At 47.6% G+C, this 15,504-nt stretch overlaps 1 protein-coding gene across 1 annotated transcript in view; it reads right to left on the reverse strand.

Moving 5' to 3' along the window:
* The window catches only part of LOC122542980 (myoferlin-like), a gene marked incomplete at its 5' end in the record, with an annotated part of 121,844 nt that overhangs the window by 33,758 nt on the left and 72,582 nt on the right, over positions 1 to 15,504 (reverse strand). The window contains 6 exons of the mRNA XM_043681124.1: positions 243 to 371; positions 2,360 to 2,458; positions 4,726 to 4,782; positions 7,955 to 8,007; positions 10,200 to 10,353; positions 12,538 to 12,699. Of these exons, the coding sequence (XP_043537059.1) occupies positions 243 to 371; positions 2,360 to 2,458; positions 4,726 to 4,782; positions 7,955 to 8,007; positions 10,200 to 10,353; positions 12,538 to 12,699 (654 nt within the window). The remainder of the gene's footprint in view (positions 1 to 242; positions 372 to 2,359; positions 2,459 to 4,725; positions 4,783 to 7,954; positions 8,008 to 10,199; positions 10,354 to 12,537; positions 12,700 to 15,504) is intronic.

Consider the following 15,504-nt stretch of genomic DNA (forward strand, 5'->3'; position numbering starts at 1 on the left):
CCGGGTCCCTGGTGCTGTGAGGCAGTGGTATTAACCACTGAGCCATTGTGCCACCCTCAGAATGTTAACCTGAGGTCCTGGATTGCTAGTCTCGTTACAATTACACAACCACGCTCCCCCAGAGCACAGGCAGTTAAAAGCAAGACAACCAGTTGAAATCAGGTGAAGTCAGACAGAATGGATGACCCAAGAAAATCTCTTGAACTGTCAACTGTGTGCCAAATAACTCCTTTGTTCATTACCTTAAATTCGCCTACAACCATCGGATCCTCGATATCCCCGTACACTTTCCCCCGGTACAGTTTGAAGGTGTGGCAGAAATCCTGCAGCCCCTTAAACTGAGGTATATCTTCCAGGGGACATGGGTAAATCTGTACAAGTACGGGAGACGGTGTGGGGGGGTGGGGGAGTCAGCAAGGAGAAAGAGGCAGAGAAAGAACGAGGCGGAGTGAGATGGGGTGGAAGAGTTAGAGAGGTGGACAAAGCAGTCAGAGAGAGAGAAGCAAATCGAAAGGTGGAGAGAAAGACAGATAGGTGGGGCAGAGAGAGAGAGCGGGGGTCAGGGAGAGAAAAAAAAATCACTGTGAGCAACTCTAACAACTTCGGATAGCCCTTACCATGGGTGAGGGGCAACTATATACACACAGTTGCTGGGAAATCGCAAGAAAAGTGTCACTGCAGCACCAAAGCGGAAATGCTACATAATTCAATGAGCTGTCCGACCAGAATGTTTACAGCACAGGAGGCAGCCATTTGGTCCATCATGTGTGTACTGGCTCTCGGTTAGACCTCAATTCTAATCTCAAACCTCCATCTTTGCCCTACAGGTTGGTGGTTTTACAATTCCTCAGAGAGTTCTTTCATTCGCTCGTGAATTAAAACTGCTTCCAGTACGCTCTGGCAAGTGCGTTCCAGGCTGCAGTACCAAATTCTGAGCTCTGGGAGCTCTCAGGAAATGGGTTGGCATATAATTTCTACATCCACCACTTCAATGCTTCCCGGTGCATTAATCATTTGAATCCCCAAAATAAGTGACGAGTGAAATGAAAATTTCGCCCAGATAAAGAGACACAACAGTTGCAGCTTCTTATACTCATGATCACCAGTCGCCTTTCATGAATAAAAACAAGCTAGCCTCTAGTTTACCTCAAAATCAAGGTCAAACTCTTTAAAAAAAAAATCTAAGCCGAGTCAAATTTACATTTTATAGCAATCTTATTTGAGAATCATTATTCTAAAGTAATATCAAAGTGCAAATATCTATTAATCTCAGTTATGAATATGCATGTTATGTCAATGCTTGGTAAATGTGTCGATTTTTAAAGAAATGTGAAGCATGGAACTAGCTTCTGATATTAAACTTTCCACGGTCTTGGGTTTCACAATGGATGTAAATGATGTAAAGTTCCACAGCCACACTGAGACAACAAATAAGGTCAAACGATATATTCATTAAAGATTTATAACCTATCGCAGCAGCATCTGCCTCTGAATAACAGTGACTCCTGCTAGTAGTTTTAGATCTGGAGCGGGGAAATCAGTGTAAAATCTGAATTCATTTGGGAACGGGTTCACGGATGGTGATTTTCTGTCATTGAAGTTAGAATGACTGTGAATGCGTGTGAAGAAAGAGAGAGAGATTGAGAGGATGAAAGGGAGAGAGGAGAGAGAAAGTGTATGAGAGCATATGACAGTAAGTAACAATGATTGTGTGTGCATGAGGAGTGATTGCGTGAGCATGAGAATGGGACTGCATGTGAGAGTGACTGCGCGTGTGAGTGATTGTGTGAATCATTGAGTGTGATTTGGTTGTAAGAGTGATTGTGTATGCATGATTGTGTGTATCAAAGTCACAATGTACGAATGACTGTGGATATGAAAGTGATGGTACGTGTGTGCTTGTGTGCATTAATTAACACAGACTGTGCACATTTTTGAATGATTGAGTTCGAGCGTGTGTGTGTGTGAGAGAGAGAGAGATTGTGTGTGAGAATACCCCATACACACTCTCTCTTACAGCCTTTCCTCGCTCCAGCTGCCCTTTTCACCCCTCCCTGTCCCCCATTCTATTCACAGTGATTTTCCTATCACTGCACATCAGCTGAAACAATCTTGTTAGATCTTATTGTCATTTATGACAGAAGGAGGGAAATGTCGGTGACAAGAACGCAGGGGGATTTGAAATCAAGGATGCAGCCTTGAAAACTGAGGTGACACTGCACTGGGAATCAAGGAACGTGTGCAAGCCACAGGGCAAGGAGGCTGGCTGGTGAAGGGGCACAGACCGCAGCAACATCACAAGACGATTGCAAATCATCATGGGCATGGAGTTACCCAGAGGGTGGAAAAGCCCTATTACCTTGATTGTGTCATACCCCTGCAACAGATAGTCTGTGTAATCGTCATGCTCCCCTGACGAGGCATAGAACTTACACCACCAGTCAATGGTGTCATCTTCCTTGAAAGAGAAAGCAAACAGAAAAACGTTATCGTTACTGGATTCGTGGCAAACGCGCCCCAAAGCTGGGTGTCAGGAGCCAATGCTGTTAGCTTCCATCCTCTGGGAATCCTGGAGGAAGCCATTCAGACCACTGTGTCGATGGAAAGCATCATCCAACTTCATACCACCCCTCTCACAGCCCTGCAATTTTTTCCATTCCCCTTTATTTCCCCTTTGTTTCCACCATCCTTTCAGGCAGCTCACTGCATTAAAAGCATACCAACTAGGATCAGGAGGAAAGGCTAGTCAGTCTATTCCACCATTCAGTAAGACCGAATGTGTGTTTCAAATTCCACATTCTCCTCCAACCCCACCGATAAGCTTATTTAGAATGTCTCGCAATGGCAGATGAAATGAACAAATATTTTGCTTCTGGTGATACAGGTACAATCATTAGAGATGACCTTCGTTCAAGAGATCAGGATGTAGAATTGGTTTGAGTGGAGATGAGGGATTTGGGCGGTAAGATGTCACAAGTGCCACAAGGATCAGTGCTGGGCCCTTTACTTTTTGTCATTTACATAAATGATTTGGATGTGAGCATAAGAGGTACAGTTAGTAAGTTTGCAGATGACACCAAAATTGGAGGTGTAGTGAACAGCAAAGAAGGTTATCTCAGATTACAACAGGATCTGGACCAGATGGGTCAATGGGCTGAGCAGTGGCAGATGGAGTTTAATTCAGATAAATGCGAGGTGCTGCACTTTGGGAAAGCAAATCTTAGCAGGACTTATTCACTTAACGGTAAGGTCCTGGGGAGTGTTGCTGAACAAAGAGACCTTGGAGTGCAGGTACATAGCTCCTTCATAGTTGAGTTGCAGGGAGATAGGATAGTGAAGAAGGTGTTTGGTATGCTTTCCTTTATTGGTCAGAGTATTGAGTACAGGAGTTGGGAGGTCATGTTGCAGCTATACAGGGCATTGGTTAGGCCACTGTTGGAATATTGCGTGCAATTCTGGTGTCCTTCCTATCGGAAAGATGTTTTGAAACTTGAAAGGGTTCAGAAAAGACTGACAAGGATGTGCCAGATTTGGAGAATTTGAGCTACAGGGAGAGGCTGAACAGGCTGGCGCAGTTTTCCCTGGAGTGTCGGAGGCTGAGGGGTGACCTTATAGAGGTTTACAAAATTATGAGGGGCATGGATAGGATAAATAGGCAAAGTCTTTTCCGTGGAGTCGGGGAGTCCAGAACTAGAGGGCATAGGTTTAGGGTGAGAGGGGAAAGATATAAAAGAGACCTAAGAGGCAACTTTTTCACACAGATCATGGTACGGGTATGGAATGAGTTACCAGAGGAAGTGGTGGAGGCTGATAAATTGCAACATTTAAGAGGCATTTGGATGGGTATGAATCGGAAGGGTTTGGAGGGATATGGGCTGGGTGCTGGCAGGTGGAACTAGATTGGGTTGGGAATATCTGGTCGGCATGGACGGGTTGGACCGAAGGGTCTGTTTCCGTGCTGTACATCTCTATGACTCTATGGCTCTAAGTGGGAGCAGCCGATAGGCCCCACAACAGTAACCACAATGTGGGACAAAGTACATATGGTGCAATACTGGACACTTGTGATAAAGGGACACCCCAATCAAATGTCCCAACATCAGCTGCTCAAAGGAGAACAGTCCTGGCTTCTGCCGCATTTCCGTCTAAGTTGGTTTTCTGAGGGGAAACAGCGCTGTGGTAAACAAAGGCACTTGAGACAGCATTTTCCAAACCTACAACCTCTGTCTTCTTGATGGACAAAGGAGGCAGATGCACGCGAACACCACTCCATGTAAGTTCCCCTCTCAGTCACACACCTTCCTGACTTGGAAAAATATCAACGTTCCTTCAGTGTCACCGGGTCAAACTCCTCGAGCTCCCTCCCTAAGGGCGCTGTGTGGGGGTCCCTACACCACACGGAGTGCAGCGGTTCAAGAAGGCAGCTAACCCCCCAACCTTCTCACAGGAGCAACTAGGGATGTGCAGTAACGGTTCTAAAGTCTGGTTTCTCCCCTTAGCTATTCTGCTCAGTAAAGAGACCAAACTAGTTTGCTGACAGGATTCTCAAAATGACTGAGAATTATTTCTGCATCCAAGTGCTTCCCAACTCCTGGGAACGCAGCAGGATCTGCAGAGGAAGCCTGGAGTCTGCAGAGATTCCAGGAACAACAGGACAGAAAAATGTTTCTGCGGGCTGAGAGCTGAGATACAACCGTGACAACAGAATGCCCCGTCGCAACTCACGAGCAGCCCTTCCGTGGCTTCCTGTTCTGATTTCTGAGCATCCTCTGCAGCTGTACTCTGAAAGACAACAAATTTCACCTCATCAGATTTAAAATTATTCGGCCCATCGAACATTCCCAGGACAGGGACAGCACGGGGTTAGATACAGAGTAAAGCTGTCTCTACACTGTCCCCATCAAACACTCCCAGGACTGGGACAGCACGGGGTTAGATACAGAGTAAAGTTCTCTCTACACTGTCCCCCCATCAAACAGTTCCAGGACAGGGACAGCACGGGGTTAGACACAGAGTAAAGGACTCTCTACACTGTCCCCCATCAAACACTCCCAGGACAGGGACAGCACGGGGTTAGATACAGAGTAAAGCTCTCTCTACACTGTCCCCCATCAAACACACCCAGGACAGGGACAGCACAGGGTCAGATACAGAGTAAAGCTCTCTCTACACTGTCCCCCATCAAACACTCCCAGGACAGGGACAGCACGGGGTTAGATACAGAGTAAAGCTCCCTCTACACTGTCCCCCCATCAAACACTCCCAGGACAGGGACAGCATGGGGTTAGATACAGAGTAAAGCTCCCTCTACACTGTTCCCCCATCAAACATTCCCAGGACAGAGACAGCATGGGGTAAGATACAGAGTAAAGCTCTCTCTACACTTTCCCCCCATCAAACACTCCCAGGAGAGGGATAGCACGGGGTTAGATACAGAGTAAAGCTTCCTCTACACTGTTCCCCCATCAAACACTACACTGTCCCCCATCAAACACCCCCAGGACAAGGACAGCACGGGGTTAGATACAGAATAAAGCTCTTTCTACACTGTCCCCCATCAAACAATCCCAGGACAGGGACAGCACAGGGTCAGATACAGAGTAAAGCTCTCTCGACACTGTCCCGCATCAAACACTCCCAGGACAGGGACAGCACGGGGTTAGATACAGAGTAAAGCTCTCTCTACACTGTCCCCCATCAAACACCCCCAGGACAAGGACAGCACGGGGTTAGATACAAAGTAAAGCTCTCTCTACACTGTCCCCCATCAAACACCCCCAGGACAAGGACAGCACGGGGTTAGATACAGAATAAAGCTCTCTCTACACTGTCCCTCCATCAAACACCCCCAGGACAGGAACAGCACGGGGTTAGATACAGAGTAAAGCTCCCTGTACACTGTCCCCCCCATCAAACACTTCCAGGACTGGGAAAGCACGGGGTTAGATACAGAGCAAAGCTCTCTCGACACTATCCCCCATCAAACACTCCCAGGACAGGGACAGCACAGGGTTAGATACAGAGTAAAGCTCTCTCTACACTGTCCCCCCCATCAAACACTCCCAGAACAGGGACTGCACAGGGTTAGATACAGAGTAAAGCTCCCTCTACCCTGCCCCCATCAAACACTCCCAGGACAGGAACAGCACGGGGTTAGATACAGAGTAAAGCTCCCTGTACACTGTCCCCCCCATCAAACACTCCCAGGACTGGGATAGCACGGGGTTAGATATAGAGCAAAGCTCTCTCTACACTATCCCCCATCAGATACTCCCAGGACAGGGACAGCACAGGGTTAGATACAGAGTAAAGCTCTCTCTACACTGTCCCCCCCATCAAACACTCCCAGAACAGGGTCAGCACAGGGTTAGATACAGAGTAAAGCTCTCTCTATACTGTCCCCCATCACACACTCCCAGGACAGGGACAGCAGGGGGTTAGATACAGAGTAAAGCTCTCTCTACACTGTCCCCCATCAAACACTCCCAGGACTGGGACAGCACGGGGTTAGATACAGAGTAAAGCTCTCTCTACACTGTCCCCCCATCAAACACTCCCAGGACTGGGACAGCACAGGGTTAGATATAGAATAAAGCTCTCTCTACACTGTCCCCCCATCAAACACTCCGAGGACTGGGACAGCACGGGGTTAGATACAGAGTAAAGCTCTCTCTACACTGTCCCCCCATCAAACACTCCCAGGACTGGGACAGCAAGGGGTCAGATACAGAGTAAAGCTCTCTCTACACTGTCCCCCATCAAACACTCCCAGGACAGGGACAGCACGGGGTTAGATACAGAGTAAAGATCTCTCGACACTATCCCCCATCAAACACTCCCAGGACAGGGTCAGCACAGGGTTAGATACAGAGTAAAGCTCTCTCTACACTGTCCCCCCATCAAACACTCCCAGGACAGGGACAGCACGGGGTCAGATACAGAGTAAAGCTCTCTCTACACTGTCCCCCATCAAACACTCCCAGGACAGGGACAGCATGGGGTCAGATACAGACTAAAGTTCTCTCTACACTGTCCCCATCAAACACTCCCAGGACAGGGACAGCACGGGGTTAGATACAGAGTAAAGATTCCTCTACCCTGCCCCCATCAAACACTCCCAGAACAGGGACAGCATGGGGTTAGATACAGAGTAAAGCTCTCTCTACACTGTCCCCCATCAAACACTCCCAGGACAGGGAGAGCATGGTGTTTGATACAGAGTAAAGCTCACTCTACTCTGTCCCCCATCAAACACTCCCAGGACAGGGACAGCACGGGAGTTAAGCTCCCTCCACACTGTCCCCCATCAAACACTCCCAGGACAGGGACAGCACGGGGTTAGATACAGAGTAAAGGTCTCTCTACACTGTCCCCCATCAAACACTCCCAGCCCAGGGACAGCACGGGGTTAGATACAGAGTAAAGCTCTCTTTCCACTGTCCCCCATCAAACAATCCCAGGACAGGGACAGCACGGGGTTAGATACAGAGTAAAGCTCTCTCTACACTGTCCCCCCATCAAACGCTCCCAGGACAGGTACAGCTCGGGGTTAGTAAAGCTCTCTCTGCACTGTCCCCCATCAAACGCTCCCAGGACAGGGACAGTATCACCTATTTAAATTATTACAGACACCACAATTTGTGATTTCAATCCTCCCTCATGACTTAGGATGCAACACCTGCTGATCCCAAGGGCTGTGAAAATCCCATCGGATCACATCTGAACAATCCAGCTGCGAGATGTTGGTACACGGGAATGCATTATGGGATATGCATGTTCAGAACTGGAAATGGGATGGATGTGCTGGAGGAGGATCTGAAATTATTGTCGAAATTACTGTCAAAATAACTAGGAACTACTGGAGTTCCTGCCTTCCATTTCACTGCTGTGCCTCACCACTTCAGTAACTCGCGCCCCCCTGCACTTGCTGGTTATTTTGTAGAAATTATCTTACCTCAATGTTGGGTGTTTCCACATGAAAACTCTTGTTTGACATCATTGCGACATCTGTGGGGTGAGAAAAGAGCGATTTGAATGAAGAAAATGCAAAAGCATTGGTTTCAGTTACGTTTGGAGGACAGTAAAACCTGGCCTCCTTCTGAGTGGTAACCCTAGTGGGTCTTTGGGGAACTGCAAGGTCCTAAGCTTCCATGGTGTCTTGTTGGGACCCCACCACCAGAGATATATTCCTCTCCCAACCCCGATCAGCGTTCCGGAAAGAGCCATTCCCTATGTGACTCCCTTGTCAGATCCACACCCCACTTCTGGCATCTTTCCCTGCCACCACAGGAAGTGCAAAACCTGCGTCCACACCATTCCCCTCACCTGGGTCCAAGGCCCGAAGGGATCCTTCCACATCAGTCAGAAATTTACCTGTCCCTCTACCAATGTCATCTACTGCATCCGCTGTATCCAGTGTGGTCTCCTCTACAGTGGGGAGACCGGACACCTTCTTGCGGATCATTTCAGAGAACATCTCTGGGACATCTGCACCTAACAACCCCACCGCCCCGTGGCTGAACACTTCCAACTCCCCCTCCCACGCTGTCAAGGACATGCAGGTCCTGGGCCTCCTCCATCACCAAACCCTGACCACCCGACACCTGGAGGAAGAATGCCTCATATTCCACCTTGGGACCCTGCAACCACACAGGATAAATGTGGATTTCAACAGCTTCCTCATTTCCCCTCCCCCCGGCAATGTCCTAGTCCCAAGCCTCCAATTCAGCACCGCCCTCCAGACCCGAAACGTCGATTCTCCTGCTCCTCAGATGCTGACTGACCAACACTCTCGACTTCAATGGTATCCCCAAGTTCCAATGAAAAGACCTCCTCCATCTGAACATATCACTCAGATTATAAAAAGGATAACAAACTTGTTTTCTAAGTTGAGTTCAACAATGTCAGGTTCCTTCAATTTGCTCTACAGTCAATTAAGTCCTTTGGAAGTGTAGTCTCATGGGAGGTGGTATATTGCTAATGTCACTGTGCAGCTCATCTTCTGGCGACATGGGCTCAGATCCCAACAAAGACAGATGGTGAAATTTGCATGCAATAAAAAACTTGCCTAATGTCAATTGTCATAGCAACCCACCTGGCTGACTGAGGTCCTTTAAGGAAGGACATTCGCCTCATCTGGCCTACACACGAGACTCCAGGCCCATAATAATGTGGTTGACTCTTACCTGGCCCCCCCCGGACATTCAATGCTGGCTGAGCCAGCAACACCCATATTATCCCTATGCATTAATAAAACAAATGTCACAGTTGCAACGCAGCTGCCAATTTGTGCACAGCAAGCTCCCAGCAAACGTAACAGGACAATCTCTTTTTTGTCATGTTGATTTCAGGATAGCGATTGGGCCGGTCACCATGGATAAACATCCTGCTGGTACCTGAAATAGTACGATGGATTCTTTTACATCAGACAAGGTGGAACTTGAACCGGAAACTGAGGTGTGATTGATGCTCCTGGGAGGCTGGTAACCACGGGAAGATCCCATGTGTGGTGATGCTATCACTTTCAGAGATGATTTTGTCCTGGTTTTTATTTTGAAGTGAGGTTGTAAGCCAGAGGACCAGAGCTATCTCTGAGAAAGTAAACAATTTGATTTGATTTATTCTTGTTGTCACGTGTACCTCAGCTTGGTGTTATTTTTTTAAACTGGAACAACGGAGGCAGCTCTCACACACCAGGCTTTCTCGTTTCCAAGTTTCCTTTTAAGCAGAAGCCCTTGGGGTCTGAAAAGAATTGGAAGCTTCAGCGAGTGTCTCCTGGCTGCTCGTCTCTCTGAATCTTCTCTCGATGTTTTTATCCCTCCGTGACTGGAGAACTGCATGTGAGAATCTGTATTTGAATTTGCCATTTTGCCAAGGGGTGTGTTTATGAGATGTTACCATATGGGAACAGTTTCTTACAGATAGGTATTATATCTACTATTCAGTTAAGTTTTCCAATTGTTATTCTAAATTCCTCTTTCTGCTGTTTGTATCTTCAGTAGTGTTGAAATAACTTGTGTTTTGCTGAAAGTCTCGTAGTTTTGACTAGTGGCATCACATCTGGAACACGGCACTTCACGTTTACCTTTAAAGTAAGAAAATATTAGGGTCCAGGCTAAAATATTTTGAGGGAGTCCAGTCTGGCCCATAACACTTGTATGAAAACTTAATGCACATCGATTGAGGTACCCATAGGTTACCTTCAGTTTCGAGTGAGCCAGCGAAAGGATCGCACATAAACTCGCTGAGAGATTTCACTGTCGTCTGCCCGACCACTGGTTTGTACCCGAACGGTCGATAATCCAGCACCTTCAGCACAATGGGAGGGCTGTAGATGGAATCTACAGGGAGAAACTGAGGCAAAGTGACAATCATAAATCACAGTATTATCACTGCGGAACAACCACAAAGCTGGCACGTTTGATCATTCATCCCCGTAGAAGTGAGGCTGAGGCTTAAACCCTATCTGGGTACCCTGCCCGCAATTCACACAGTGATCACCCGTACCCAGGATGAGAGAGTTTTATAACCTTGTGCGATCTCTCCAACTCGTTCTGCAATTTCCCTCCCTCCTGTACAAGGTGATTTTGCAATTACTCCCACGAGAACCCAGTGGCATTGAGAGTTCGATCATCTGATATCGAGGGGAGACTGTTATGTAAGGGATTATGTCACCGGATTAGTAATCCAGAGGGTCAAGATAAGGCTTAGAGTTCAACAAACCCCAACACACCAGGTGGTGGAATTTCACGTTTCATTCATTAAAATCTAGCCAGTCTCAGTGATGGTGACCACAACACTATCGTCAATTGTTATATAAACTCATCGCATTCATTAATGTTATTCAGGGTAGGAAGTCTGCTGTCCTTAGCCAGTCTGCCTGCAATTGGTCCCAGACCCATAGCAATGGAGCTGACTCTTAACTGTTTCTGAAATGGTTGAGTGAGCTACTCAGGTCAAGGGCAATTAGGAATGGGTGATGGCAAATATGGGCCTCAACAGTCGCACCCACATCACATGGGAGAATTTTAAAAAATCAAATATCGCAGCGCCAACAGCAACTTAAGAAGCAAACGTTGAAGCAGCTAATGACCAAAAGATATGGCGGTAGAAGTAAGCCATTCAGTCCATGAAGTCTGATCTGCCAAACTCCAATCAATATTCAGCCTTTAGGTGTCTCCCCTTCCACCAGTTAGACCTTTGGTCAACAAGGTGTCACGGTCACCCTGGGTGTTCAACTGGGCCACAGTTCCCAAGGAACGTTCGAGATTTGCACCTCCAGTTAGAATTTGCTCATCCAAGTGTCAATGAAATGTGACAATTAGCCTCAGCACCAGTGGGTGCTGAACCCTGGGTTAGAGAGAGAAAGGTGAGGGGAAATGAGGCAGGGTCCTTATACCTGATCAGTGCCCACTGACCCCAGGGCAAATCAGCCAGGGTCCCTATACCTGATCACTGCCCACTGATCCCAGGGCAAATCAGCCAGGCTCCCTATACCTGATCACTGCCCACTGATCCCAGGGCAAATCAGCCAGGGTCCCTATACCTGATCACTGCCCACTGATCCCAGGGCAAATCAGCCAAGGTCCCTATACCTGATCACTGCCCACTGACCCCAGGGCAAATCAGCCAGGGTGCCTATACCTGAACACTGCCCACTGACCCCAGGGCAAATCAGCCAGGTCCCTATACCTGATCACTGCCCACTGACCGCAGGGCAAATCAGCCAGGTCCCCATACCTGATCACTGCCCACTGACCCGAGGGCAAATCAGCCAGGGTACCTATATCTGATCATTGCCCACTGACCCCAGGGCAAATCAGCCAGGTCCCTATACCTGATCACTGCCCACTGACCCCAGGGCAAATCAGCCAGGTCCCTGTATCTGATCACTGCCCACTGACCCCAGGGCAAATCAGCCAGGGTCCCTATACCTGATCATTGCCCACTGACCGCAGGGCAAATCAGCCAGGTCCCTATACCTGATCACTGCCCACTGACCGCAGGGCAAATCAGCCAGGTCCCTATGCCTGATCACTGCCCACTGATCCCAGGGCAAATCAGCCAGGGTCGCTATACCTGATCACTGCCCACTGATCCCAGGGCAAATCAGCCAGGGTCCCTATATCTGATCACTGCGCACTGATCCCAGGGCAAATCAGCCAGGGTGCCTATACCTGATCACTGCCCACTGACCCCAAGGCAAATCAGCCAGGGTCCCTATACCTGATCACTACTCACTAACCCCAGGGCAAATCAGCAAGGGTCCCTATATCTGATCACTACCCACTGATCCCAGGGCAAATCAGCCAGGGTCCCTATACCTGATCACTGCCCACTGACCCTAGGGCAAATCAGCCAGGTCCCTGTATCTGATCACTGCCCACTGACCCCAGGGCAAATCAGCCAGGGTCCCTATAGCTGATCACTGCCCACTGATCCCAGGGCAAATCAGCCAGGGTCCCTATACCTGATCACTGCCCACTTGCACCCAAACCTGCTGGTTGAGAGTATCCAGCGATTATCTGTCGAACCCACCACTGTGAGGAAGTAGATCGGGTTTGGAAAGTTTGGGTTTTTCTTGTAGTTTTTGATGGGCGCTGTTTGAATTGTCTCGCCATTGCACTCCACCACCAGGCTGGGACTTGTCACCTTCATCATATTGTAGTTTTTGATGTTTCTCAATCCCCAGGCAAGGATCTGAAGGTGAACACAGACTGACGTCAGATTGGAGGCACACACCGACTGCTTCACAGTGCACAATGGACTTCACTCTTTTGGAAGAAGCAAAGGCAGCGGCCAGCCGGCACACAGGAAGATCCCACACAGAGTGACTGGACTTGTTGGCAGGATGACAGTTTGTCGGGGGGGGGTGGGGAGCTTCTTCTTCTGCTTCTGAACTGCCAGAGAGACTGGTGGAGGCAACTACAATAACAGCATTTAAAAGACATTTGAAGATGGATTGGAAAGGTTTAGTGGGATATGGGCCAAACACAGGCAAATGGGACTAGTTTAGATTAGGAAATCTGATCAGCATGGACGTGTTGGGCCGAATGGTCTGTTTCCGTGCTGTGTGACTCTACAAGTAACTACCAGCTACAAAGGGAGGAATAGTCAGTCTGAGTAACACGGGGCTGGATCCTCCTAACTCTTTCCTGATTCAGTATGTGGATGTACCTACTGCAAAACTTGACCTACTCTTGGCAAATACGGAGGAACAGGTGACTAAGTTATCAGTGGGGGAACACTTTGGGGCCAGTGACCATAGTTCTATTAGTTTTAAAATAGTGGTGGAAAGGGATAGACTGCATCTAAAAGTTAAAGTTCTAAATTGGAGGCCGATTTTGACGGTATTGAGCAAGGACTTTCAAAAACTGATTGGAAGCGGATGTTAGCAGGTAAAGAGACGACTGGAAAATGGGAAGCCTTCAGAAATAAGATGAGAGTCCAGAGACAGTATGTTTCTGTTCAGGTGAAAGACAAGGCTGGTAGGTGTAGGGAATGCTGAATGACTAGAGAAATTGAGGTTTTGGTCAAGAAAAAGAAGGAAGCATATGTCAGGTATAGACCGCAGAAATCAAGTGAATCCTTAGAAGAGTATAAAGGCAGTAGGAGTATAGTTAAGAAATCAGGAGGGCAAAAAAGGGACTTGAGATAGCTTTGGTAAATAAAATTAAGGAGAATCCAAAGGGTTTTACAAATACAATAAGGATAAAAGAGTAATCAGGGAGAGAATAGGATCCCTCAAAGATCAGCAATGTGGCCTTTGTGTGGAGCCGCAGGAGAATGGGGGAGATACTAAACGAGTATTTTGCATCAGTGTTTACTGTGGAGAAGGACGTGGAAGATATAGAATGAGGGGAAATAGATGGTGACATCTTGAAAAATGTCCATATTACAGAGGGGTGGTACTGGATGCCTTAAAACGTATAAAGGTGATAAATCCCCAGGATCTGATCAGGTGTAGCCTAGAACTCTGTGGGAAGCTCGGTAGGTGATTTCTGGGCCCTTTGCTGAGATATTCCTATCATCGATAGTCACAGGTGAGGTGTCGGAAGACTGAAGGTTGACTAACATGGTGCCACTGTTTAAGAAAAGTGGTCAGGATAAGCCAAAGAACTACAGACCGGTGAGTTTGACATAGGTGGTGGGCAAATTATTGGAGGGAATCCTGAGGGACAGGATGTACATGTATTTGGAAAGACAAGGACTGAGTAGGAATAGTCAACATGGCTTTGTGTGTGGGAAATCATGTCTCACAAACTTGATTGAGTTTTTTGAAGAAGAAATGATGAGGATTGATGAGGACAGAGCAGATGATGTGATCTATATGGACTTCAAAAGGCGTTCGACAAGGTTCCCCATGGGAGACTGGTGAGCAAGGTTAGATCTCAAGGAATAAAGGGAGAACTAGCCATTTGGATACAGAACTGGCTCAAAGGTAGAAGACAGAGGGTGGTGGTGGAGGGTTGTTTTTCAGACTGGAGGCCTGTGACCACTGGAGTGCCACAAGGATCGGTGCTGGGTCCACTGCTTTTTGACATTTATATAAATGATTTGGATGTGAATGTAGGATGTTTAGTTAGTAAGTTTGAAGATGAAACCAAAATTGGAGGTGTAGTGGATAGCGAAGAAGGTTAGCTCAGAATGCAACAGGAACTTGATCAATTGGGCCAATGGGCTGAAGAGTGGCAGTTGGAGTTTAGTTTAGGTAAACGTGAGGTGCTGCATTTTGCAAAGTCAAATCAGGGCAGGACTTAATGATAAGGTCCTGGCGAGTGTTGCTGAACAAAGATACCTTGGAGGGCAGGTTCCTTGAAAGTGGAGCCCCAGGTAAATAGGATAGTGAAGTCGTCATTTGGTATGCTTTCCTTTATTAGTCAGAGCATTGAGGATAGGAGTTGGGAGGTCATGTTGTGGCTGTACAGGACATTGATTCGGCCACTTTGGAATATTGTTTGCAATTCTGGTCTCCCTCCATTGGAAGGATGTCATGAAATGTGAAAGGATTCAGAAATGATATACAATGATCTTGCCAAGGTTGGAGGGTTTGAGCTACATGGAGAGGCTGAATACGCTTGGGCTGTTTTCCCTGGAGTGTCGGAGTCTGAGGGGTGATGTTACAGAGGTTTATAAAGTCATGAGGGGCATGGATAGGATAAATATATAAGGTAATTTCCCTGAGGTGGGGGAGTCCAGAACTAGAAGGGATAGGTTTAGGATGACAGGTGAAAAATTTAAAAGGGATGTAATGGGCAACTTTTTGATGCAGAGAGTGGTGTGTGTGTGGAATAAGCTGCCAGAGGAAGTGGTGGAGGCTGGTACAATGACAGCATTTAAAAGGCATTTGGATGGGTAAATGAATAGGAAGGATTTGGAAGGATATGGGCCAAGTGCTAACAAATGGGATTAGATTAATTTAGATATCTGGTCGGCTTGGACGGGTTGGGCTGAAGGGTCTGTTTCCGTGCTGTACAACTGTGACTCTATAACTCAAGAGAAGGG

Source organism: Chiloscyllium plagiosum, chromosome 42 (assembly GCF_004010195.1).
Source record: "Chiloscyllium plagiosum isolate BGI_BamShark_2017 chromosome 42, ASM401019v2, whole genome shotgun sequence".
In the NCBI taxonomy this organism is placed as follows: Eukaryota; Metazoa; Chordata; class Chondrichthyes; order Orectolobiformes; family Hemiscylliidae; genus Chiloscyllium; species Chiloscyllium plagiosum.